Genomic DNA, 11,018 nt, shown 5'->3' with positions numbered 1-11,018 from the left:
CTGTGACTTTTCGCAAAAGGGTGTGACCCCAGCGGCGTGGCGAACTTTGATGTCACGCCATGAAGAAACAAATTAGTATAACTCAATGAAATCCAGTCTGATCAGTACCAGACTTTACAGGCATGATGTCAGACCCACCCTGAACAGATTGATGTGCCCATTGTCGGAAATACGGACAGCGCCACCTAGTGGCAACAGGAAATGTCATGGCTTTAATTTTGTTGTACTGATTTTCACAGGTTCATCGTGGCCACCTAAAAAGCGGTGAATATCCCCATCAGTCCCTCGTGATGCTTCAGTGCAAAAATTGTGACTTTAAACTGAACGGCGCACCCTGGTGGCAACGCTGTTCAACATGAAAGATGAAGTGGCTTTTGAGGGTCTTGGCAAGTTTATAGAGGCTTGAAATTTGGCACACACCTCCAAATGGATGAAGGCTTTGTTGGCATGTGATCATTTTCATTGAATAGTGCGAAATGGCTCCACAGCGCCCCCTACAAACATTCAAAACCACAGCCCCTGCTCTGTGTTTTATGTATGAGTCTGAAACCTGGTAAGCTTATAGGAGATATCAAGAAGTACAAAAAAGTCTCTTAGAGCAATATCCCAAATCCAACAGGAAGTCAGCCATTTTAAAATTAATGTGTAATTTTGGCAACATTTTCCCATCTTTTCAGGCACCGTACTTTGACGAACTCCTCCAAGGGATTTCATCAGATTGGACCGATCTGCAGCTTGTGGAATCTAAAGACCTTTGTGATGTTAAATTGCGAAGCTTTTTACGTTCAGCGAAACGGGGTGGTCATGGCGGCACTTAGAGTTTGAATAACTCGCCACAAAGCAGTAATCTGCTGTCACTCAAAAACACAATGTCCAATCTCTCCCAAACGTCTCAGGTGTGATGAGACTGGAGCTCGGAAATGTTTGGTATGCCATTTGTCGGTAATAGTTAGAGCGCCACCTAGTGGAACGACTAACTAATCATAAATGAATGAGTTGAAATGTTAGCTGGTGGTTAAATGCATGAATTCCATCAATGTGACATCAGATCGGAGGTGCTGGTTTTAGGTGTTGGGCGTGGCTTGACGCGCCGGGGGTGCGAGGGCCCTCATAACGCTGCTTGCAGCTTTAATTATTATTATTATTATTCACCCCAAACAAGGGCCTTTTTGAGGGCCTAAACATGCTCAAAAACTCATGAAATTTTGCACACATGCCAGGTCTGGTGAAAAATTTTGTATTTTAATGGTTTTACATATGAGCACTGGGAAATGGCTCTAGAGCGCCACCTATGCCTTGTTAAATGCAGCCCTACGACCACATCGTTTGAGCTACATGTATGAAATTTGGCACACATGTGTATCATGCCAAGACGAACAAAAAAGTCTGTGGGCCCATTGACGCAAACCCAACAGGAAGTCCGCCATTTGGAAGAGAAGGTGACATTTTGGCTCTAATTTTGCCATTTCCATGCCTCGAACTTTTGCGAACTCCTCCTTGGGGTTTCATTTCATAACCTTCAAATTTGGACAGTGTCAACTACACCCTTGTGCCATGTTAAATTGCGGAGCTTTTGAGTTTTCACAATACTATGAGGCCGTGGCGCCATGGCGAATTTCGATGACTCGCCATGAAAATCTTATTGCCTCTCATTTTGTCATACATTTTCTGACCTTGACCAAAGTGAACACATATGATAAGGCTCCACCCCTGAACATATTTCAACTGCCATATTTGACATCAAGGACAGCGCCACCTAGTGGGAACAGGAAATGTCATGTTTTACACTTTGGGGTACAGTATAGTGATGGGTGACATCTGCAGCCTCAAATTTCTCCAGGAAAGCCTTAAGGAGTTGGTCTTGGGTTACAGTGAAAACTGTGAGTTTTCGCAAAAGGGTGTGACCCCAGCAGCATGGCGAACTTTGATGTCACGCCATGAAGAAACAAATTAGTATAACTCAATGAAATCCAGTCTGATCAGTACCAGACTTTACAGGCATGATGTCAGACCCGTCCTGAACAGATTGATGTGCCCATTGTCGGAAATACGGACAGCGCCACCTAGTGGCAACAGGAAATGTCATGGCTTTAACTTTGTTGTACTGATTTTCACAGGTTGATCGTGGCCACCTCAAAAGCGGTGAATATCACCATCAGTCCCTCGTGATGCTTCAGTGCAAAAATTGTGACTTTAAACTGAATGGCGCACCCTGGTGGCAACGCGGTTCATCATGAAAGATGAAGTGGCTTTTGAGGGGCTTGGAAAGTTTATAGAGGCTTGAAATTTGGCACACACCTCCAAATGCATGAAGGCATTGTTGTTATGTAACCATTTTCCTTGAATAGCGCAAAATGGCTCCACAGCGCCCCCTACAATATTTCAAAACATCAGCCCCTGCTCTGTGTTTCATCTATGAGTCTGACACTTGGTAAGCTTGTGTAAGATATCAAGATGTACAAAAAAGTCTCTTGGAGCAATATCCCAAATCCAACAGGAAGTCAGCCATTTTAAAATTAATGTGTAATTTTGGCAACATTTTCCCATCTTTTCAGGCACCGTACTTTGACGAACTCCTCCAAGGGATTTCATCAGATTGGACCGATCTGCAGCTTGTGGAATCTAAAGACCTTTGTGATGTTAAATTGCGAAGCTTTTTCCGTTCAGGGAAACGGGGTGGTCATGGCGGCACGTAGAGTTTCAATCACTCGCAAAAAGCAGTAATCTGCTGTCACTAAAAAACACAATGTCCAATCTCTCCCAAAGGTCGCAGGTGTGATGAGACTCGAGCTTGGAAATGTTTGTTATGCTATTTGTCAATAATGGTTAGAGCGCCACCTAGTGGCATGACTATAATCCTGGTTGAATAAGATGAAATGTTAGCTGGTGATTAAAAGCATGAAATCCATCAATGTGACATCACATCGGACGTGCCAATTTGAGGTGTTGGCAGTGGCTCGACGTGCCGGGGGTGCGAGGGCCCTCATAACGCTGCTTGCAGCTTTAATTTAACTTTGTATTTATTCACCTGATTAATTCTGATTAGACATTTTATAATTTTCAGTAATTTTAATTAGTGCCGTCAAAATGAATGCATTAACGCAAATTAATCCGACATCACGGTTAACGCGATTAAAATTTTTAAAGCAGTTAACGCATCTGGAGTGCAGAATGACTCAAAATCCCTGAAATGTTTCTGTCAACGCATTTCGGGCAGTTTGTCCAAGTAGAGTTACCTTCGCACATACGCAATAGGCAGAGATAGATCTGGTAGTGACGGGCACCTGAACCAATTAACCACACTGGCCCTCTCAATGGGAAATCTGAGTATTAAAAAAATAACAAGACGGAACAGTCGACCAACATAAAGTATTATGCACATTGTGGAAGAATTTATTTTCTTTTCATCAAAGCACTTCCAGCTTAAAATATCACATTGACGTGAGGCATACGTTAGTTGGGGATGCTGCTAGGACTTTGGCTAACGCGTCACCCAGCTTGCGACAAACCACCCACGGAGCATCGGGGACTCAGCAAGTCTAAGTCCGACGTAGACTGACATATATATTGACGTATATTGACTGACACAATGGCCAAGTGGATTGCAACAAACTGCAGACCTGTTAATATTGACGAGAACACGCGCTTTACATAGCTTTGCAAAGTAAAATGAAATACAGAAAAATAAGTAAGTACGTTGATAAATGAAAAATTAAATGCAGAATTCAAAACACTGGAAACATAAATTGTGGAAAATATAAAAATAAAATTGTAAAAAAATGTTTTTGTTTTGAAATCTTTGGGCAGCTTTGGTCCTCCGTACCTTTTCAGTATCTACAAATATCAGAACGTTCAAAGCTATTTCTAACCCTTCTTTCCTGACCAGCATTTCACCTGAGTCTGATACGAGAGTGGGAGAAGAGGCGAAGCAGGAAGGTGGTGGGCAGCACAACATAACGTCCCAGAGTCAGAGTTCCCCTCAGTGTCACACTCCGGGAATCCATGTAGATGGAGCTGGCCGCCTGCTCCACCACGCACTGCACCCGACTGCAGCGGTTCACCTCCACCTGCAGATGATGAGGAAGGACTGAAATATTTTTTTATGACTCAAAAAACGTGAGGTTGCTCAGTGGCCCGGCTCACCTTCAACACCTCAAAGCCAATAGGCAGGTTTTCTCCTTTTCCATTTTTCCTCCACATCCTCCTGTCCTCCTGCTGCAGACAGATCAGCACCTCCTCCTCTTTGGCTCGCACCTCAAACATGAACTAATAAGAATGAAAAGTCATTTTTAGCATTCATGTGCTGATGCAAACCCTGGTTTCAATCTTATATTTACCTGTGGATTGTGCAGGAAGGTGTCCCTGTGATTGATACATCCACCACACCGGCTCCTCTTATCCAACTCCACCTTCCATACTCCATTCACCTTCCCACCACCCTTTTCTGCTGTCACTTTGTTCACATCAGGCTTGCTTCTTCCTCTTTTCCTTCCTTCCTGTTGACTCTCACCGAGTCGATCCTCCTTTCTGTTCCCACGCTGCTTGGTCCCTCCAGGCCCGTTGCTGCTCTTACTCAGGGTCAGTGTAGGGTTACTCTGGAGCACAGTGGGTGGAGGTGCTCCATGGGTGGGGGGAGGTAGAACCCACTCCCCGTAGCAGCTCACTTCTCTCCAGCGAGATCTCGGCCACAGCAGAGTCCTCTCCACCAGTCTGCACACCACCACGTCTGTAAAGTGTTGACAGAAGTCCTCGAAATCCATCCTGAGGGAAAAGGAAAAGAATAAAATGTGAGGCAGAAACCAGCTAACCCACATGACTTTTTGTTCTTCAAATAATAAAAATCAGAAGTACCAAAACTCCCCGACATCACGAACAACGAGCCCCATCTTGTCCCTCTCTGCACGACTCAGTTGCTGCCACTGCTCTGACCTGCAGGGGGCACACAAGGACAGAAAGCAGAACACTTGGAAAGGACATAAAAATAAAAGCAGTGTTTCAGCTTCTAGAAACCTTTAGTGATCCAGTTCTCAGACTTCCATGATGTGAACAGCAGATGTCCCTCCACCCCAGTAAAACAAATCCCAAACTATTGTAAAATGTCAGAATCTCTCCAGAATATCAGCAGTGGCATTATAAAATGCTGCAAACCACAGCGACACTGTTAAAGTCAGCAAAGACTTTCCCCCCAGAGCTCCTACAAGATGCTCTCAGCAGTCTGACATGTGGCAGAAGCCAGTGCAAAGACTTCAAAGTCACCTCTCACCTCTGACTCCAGGCACCGGTCCAATCTGTGGTCCCCCACGGGTTCCTCATGCGGACCATAAAGAGTCTGGATGTCCCGCCTCTCTTCAGTACCTTCTCCCCCAACCTCACCTTCCTCACTGCCGTGATCCCGTAGGCGTGTCCTCGCACGAGCCCACACTCCAGCACTGACTCCACGGTCTCCCCCTCTGCAGGCTGAGAAACGTGTAAAATCTTTTTAACCAATCTGTTTAACAGTTTTTAAAATGTTCAAGACTCAGAAGCCCTACCCGTATGGAGCAAGTGATGAGGGATTTGTATTCATGGACCTTGGTTAAAGTCTGGCAGAGCGCCCTCCTCTGGTCACTGTGAAGTCTTAGAGCCTCACGATCCAGACTGAGCGGCTCTGAAACTCCACCAGTGAAGTCGATCAGGGCCTCTGCAGTGTTCCCTCCCTCCAAGGCCTCGTAGCAGCCGTTAAGTCTAAAAGTTGAGAGAGGGATTGAGTGATTGATTCACGAACATTACATATTAGGACTGCCATAAGTAGTGGTTGTGGCAGTCAAGATGTAGGTTCAGCAGCCTGCATAAAATTAACAACAGTCCCATCGAATACCAAAACCAGCATTTGGACTTTGCTGCTTATAAATGGAACACACTAGCAAAAAACCTGCATCCTCTGATTTCTCTGATTCTGATTACTCTTGCACATTTTTCTTAATTTGCATGTATAATGTATGATACGTCCTTTTATTATGTAAATCTTTGTCTGTTTTTTTTTATTTGTACACAGGTCACAATCGCATTGAAACTACATGTTTAAACATAGGATTTAGTGATAATATGCGTGCCTCACACAGACTGAGATACTTGCTAAAACAAAATACAAAGGTTTCACTCACCAAAAACTGGATGGACTTTACACCTCACAGCAATCAAAGTTTATGCCACACAATCACATTAAAAAAGGCACAATCACCACAAACACAGTCAAAGGGGTGCACAGTTGAAACAAAACAGAAGCCTGGCAACCTGTCTGGGTACCCAGCTAACTAATAATCAGTGTTGGGCAAGTTACTTTGAAAAAGTAATTAATTATAGTTACTAATTACTTCTTCAAAACAGTAACTGAGTTAGTACCTGAGTTACAAAATTCTAAAAGTAATTAATTACTAAGAAAAGTAACAATTGCGTTACTTTAAAAAAAAAAATTAGGGTATAATTGGCTGTTTTTGACTACTTTCAATTTTACCTCTACATTTCACCTTTAAAAACTATTTACTTTGCCATGTTTGGTATCATTCTTTTCAGCACAGCCTCACATGTCTGAATTTACAGTTATGTTTTCATTTTGACATACTGTATTAGCACAACTGATCTGAAATCAGACAAAAAAAACCAAACTTTGAGTAGAAAAAGTTATATTCTTTTACTGTAACAACCACGAACGTGTTTAATGAATCATATTTCTGTCACGGTTCTGGGTCAGTTCTGACCCAGCATTTTGAGTTCTCATGTTTTGGTTTGATTTTGTATTTTTGGTTATTTTCTTGATCTATTGTCAGGCTATGATGATGATGATGATGATGTTTAGTATGTTCCAGCTTATTCTGGTTTAAGTCTAATTCTGCCCGTGTAAAGTCCATGTTTCTTAGTCGGCGTCTTTGTTTATTGTTTCCTGTTTTATTTTGAAAGATTATGTCTTATGTCAGTGTGTCCAGCAATAAAGCTGAGGTTTTTTGAGGTGCATTCTGTTTCCGAGTCCTGCATTTGGATCCACATCTCCACCTGCCCGCACACAGAGCCCTGACAATTTCATAACTTTGAATGTAAATATAAATTGTAAATTTTAAAATCCTATGCACAAGTTTTGCAAACAACAAAGTTATTTGCAGCCATTTACTTTTCACCTTTTTTTAATAGCCATTTCAAGCTATTTACATAACAGTCAGGTGTTCTCTATTAAATAAGATGCCACACAAATTATTTGTGCCACTCCAAAAAATATTTTCTGTCCACTATAAAGGAGAACATCACAGCCTGATACCTGCAGGCCTGACACAAGGTCATAAGCAGAGAGTGCTTGCTAATGCTGTCCTTAGACATTAAACATGATGAAAGTATTCAGGAAAAAATACCGTGTATATATTGTTTATCAACTCTGGTTTTACGTGGCCTATCAACACAATTTAAAAACTAGTATATATCACATTGATGCTTTGTGATCTTGAAGTGGTCGTGTGATTGGCTTACCACGACTGCTTTATTCTTCCTCAGTCAAACAGCAGCCTCATGTGATTGTTTTGCCCCCTAGCGCCAGGTGTTGCGCCAAAAAGTGATCGTCTGCAACAATGACATTGGTCTGCCACAAAGTGATTGCCCCTACCGTGCCCCTGCGTAGCCCGGTGGCGCCTGTGTCCGGCAGCCTCGCCTCTGTCAGTGCGTCCCAGGGCACCTGTGGCTACAATGTAGCTTGCCATCGACAGTGTGTGAATCAGTGTTGGTCAAGTTACTTGAAAAAAGTAATCAGTAACTAATTACTGATTACTTCCCCAAAAAAGTAATCCCGTTACTTTACTGGTTACTTATTTTCAAAAGTAATTAATTACTTAGTTACTTAGTTACTTTTTAAAAACACGATTTACAACCTGAATAGGTGATAAAGCGATAGATCTTTCAGCCCAATTCTACTTTTTCTGCATAATCCATCATACAAAATGTAATCAAATGGAAAAATCTATTTTTATTAGTTTTAATCTTTTAACTTTATGCATCAAGCAAAAATTTAATTATATGCAACATTCTCTGACTGGAAGAAATTAGTTTAACATTTAAACCTATTTTCTGCACATTCCAGCACATAAAATAAAATATTTTTTGTGTTTACACTCAGTCTTTCAAATAGATGCCAGTAAAACACAGCAGAAAATAAATAAAGTCAAAGACTAGAGGTCCTGTTGCTCTATTTTCACCTGTAAAGCAGGAGTGAGGCAGGCGGAGGTTTACCCTGGTGCAGGTGTGCCGCAGCGATCAGTGGAAGAATCTGCGAGTTTCTCTGAGTTTCCCATTACGTCGTAGCGCACTCGGTGCTTGCTCAGAAGTTTAGGGGGTTTTTTTCGCTGTAAAAAGAAGTTTTCTTCCCACGCACGATGGATGCTAATGTTTTTGTCACTTTTTATGGAATCAAACTCAAAGTAAGGTCAGTACTTCCACGCTTTAAACGCTGCACGCTCATACTCTCTCCATTATCCATTGTTGATCTGCACACAGCTGTTGTCGTCACACTCGCTTACGTCACTGTCATGAGACATTCTCGCAAAAAAATCACGGTTTTAGTAACGCAGTAATGCAGCGTTCCTACGGGAAAGTAATGGTAATCTAATTACCGTTTTTGCAATAGTAATCCCTTACTGTACTCGTTACTTGAAAAAAGTAATCGGATTACAGTAACGCGTTACAAGTAACGTGTTACTGCCCATCTCTGGTGTGAATGTGTGTGTGAATGGGTGAATGACTGAATGTAGTGTGAAGCGCTTTGGGGTCCTTAGGGACTAGAAAAGTGCTATACAAATGCAGGCCATTTACCATTTACCGTGGCCCTGAGTGGCCAAACAGAAAAGAAAACACCAGCAAAAAAAAAATGCTGCAAAAGCACACAAAACACAATGGAAATAGGAAAAACGACAACTGAAATAGGAAACAACAAAACAGAAATAGGAAAAAACAGATTTCCAAAAGCACAAGGGAAGTGTTTCTGGGGAGACAATAACCAATGTACCAGTTGCAGGAACCAAAATATGCCAAAATTGTGCTGGGAGACACTTGAGAGAAGTGGAGGATCGATCGCTTTTGTGAGGAAAGAAAACATGAGAGGTAAGTGTGTTAGCCTAACTATTAGCCTAAAAATCCGTCATCAGTATTATATGAATCACAATAAAACACACCTACCATGTTTTGGGTTCCTGCAACTGGTCCATCGGGTTATTGTCTCCCCAGAAATACTTTCCTTGTGCTTTTGGAAATCAGTTTTTTCCTATTTCTGTTTTTCTAGACAAGAAATAAACCTTTTTTATGATGCTATCGTGTTTGTAACAAGCTTCTGGTGAGATCATAGAGATTATAAACTGGATAGTTTTGATAGCAAATGGGAAGTTAGGGTGTGTGTGTGTGTGTGTGTGTGTGTGTGTGTGTGTGTGTGTGTGCCAGCAGGGTGAAGCGACAGGTGACACCCTATCATCTGTGTTGATACGCGCTTAAAATACCTGAGTAGTGCATTAGGAACGCAATACCATTAATATGGGGCGATCGTGGCTCAAGAGTTGGGAGTTCGCCTTGTAATCGGAAGGTTGCCGGTTCGAGCCCCGACTTGGACAGTCTCGGTCGTTGTGTCCTTGGGCAAGACACTTCACCCGTTGCCTACTGGTGGTGGTCAGAGGGCCCGGTGGCGCCAGTGTCCGGCAGCCTCGCCTCTGTCAGTGCGCCCCAGGGTGGCTGTGGCTACAATGTAGCTTGCCATCACCAGTGTGTGAATGTGTGGGTGGATGACTGGATATGTAAAGCGCTTTGGGGTCCTTAGGGACTAGTAAAAGCGCTATATAAATACAGGCCATTTACCAATATCCACACTAAACAACAATCCTTTCAACCTTGATTCAACTTAACATTTCACTGGTTTAATTCAAGTGTATTACTACACCCTTAGCTCTCTGTGGACGCTATAAAAACCTATCCTTAGCCCACTGTTGTGATGGGTACAGCTGTCTGTTTACGTTGGCTTGTGCTTTTTCTATGTTCAATTGTACACACACACCCACAATCCCACCAATATAGCAGTCCATCATCAACTTCCTCCCTGAGGGCTAAGGTTTCACCAGCTGACATGACGCCTGTCCTTTAATAAAAAGTGCTTTAATTAACCCAATCTGCTGAAATGCAGCATGTGGAGGCAGCAACTCAGTTTATATGTGGGAGGTGAGAAGATGTATCTATCCATCCATCTAAATTGATAGCTTTGCTTTTACACTCAGCAATCTCTTCAACACAACAGACCAGTGCAGCATCCGCATCATTGCAGCAGCAGCACCAACCCATCTGTCGATCTCCCGCTTTCTCTCCCGTCACTCGTGAATAAGACCCCGAGATACGTGAGCTCCTCCACTTGAGGCAGGAACTTGTCCATGACCCAGAGTGGGCACTCCACCCTTTTCTGGCTGAGGACCATGGCCTCAGATTTGGAATTGCTGATTCTCATTCCCACACTCGGCTGCAAACCGTTCGAGGCAGGGCCCCGGTAACCCTATCCTGGGCAGAGTGAACTGTTCCCTCGATGGTCTTCTCATAGGGGTCTTCTGAATCGCTCTTTGTCTGGTCCCTCACCCAGGACCAATTTGCCATGTGAGACCCTACCAGAAGTCCCGGGACAACATAGCCCCTGGGATCCCTGGGACACACAAACCCCTCCACCACGATAAGGTAGCGATTCACGGAGGAGATGTATTTCAAGTTAAAAAACAAAAAAATTTATATTTTACACTCCACGTCTAACTCACCCTCGGCCTCTGCCAGGACAGACCTGGTGGAGGCTGTCTCTTGTAAAAGAGGGACTGGTCTGTACTGGGGAATGGAGGATCCTTGTAGAGGATTTCAAGTCTATCACAGATTTCTCTGTTGTTCAACTGTTTTTATTTTCTGAAAACCTAAATATTAGTTTTCTTATCTGCACTGAGCCCCCACTCATAAATACATGACTAAAACTGGCCTTCCCAGCCATACGCTTT

The 11,018-nt window shown here is 43.0% G+C and overlaps 2 protein-coding genes across 2 annotated transcripts in view; one reads left to right on the top strand and one right to left on the bottom strand.

Moving 5' to 3' along the window:
* LOC146675647 (protein NLRC3-like) overlaps positions 1-11,018 on the top strand; it is a 340,816-nt gene that overhangs the window by 381 nt on the left and 329,417 nt on the right. The gene's annotated exons all lie outside the window — the stretch shown is intronic.
* On the bottom strand, positions 3,130-10,420 carry LOC146675660 (calpain-5-like). The gene is made up of 7 exons (XM_085400808.1): positions 10,386-10,420; positions 5,532-5,724; positions 5,264-5,457; positions 4,852-4,929; positions 4,338-4,761; positions 4,144-4,266; positions 3,130-4,067 (listed from the first exon to the last, which is right to left on the bottom strand). The coding sequence occupies exons 1-7, from the start codon at positions 10,418-10,420 to the stop codon at positions 3,891-3,893; spliced, it is 1,224 nt and encodes a 407-aa protein (XP_085256934.1). The 3' UTR covers positions 3,130-3,890.

The sequence above is a fragment of the Rhamphochromis longiceps genome, linkage group LG3, assembly GCF_057381845.1.
Source record: "Rhamphochromis longiceps isolate RC_006_pf linkage group LG3, R_longiceps_female_GT1.1, whole genome shotgun sequence".
NCBI classification, from domain to species: Eukaryota; Metazoa; Chordata; class Actinopteri; order Cichliformes; family Cichlidae; genus Rhamphochromis; species Rhamphochromis longiceps.
This window is presented reverse-complemented; position numbering and strand designations above follow the sequence as displayed.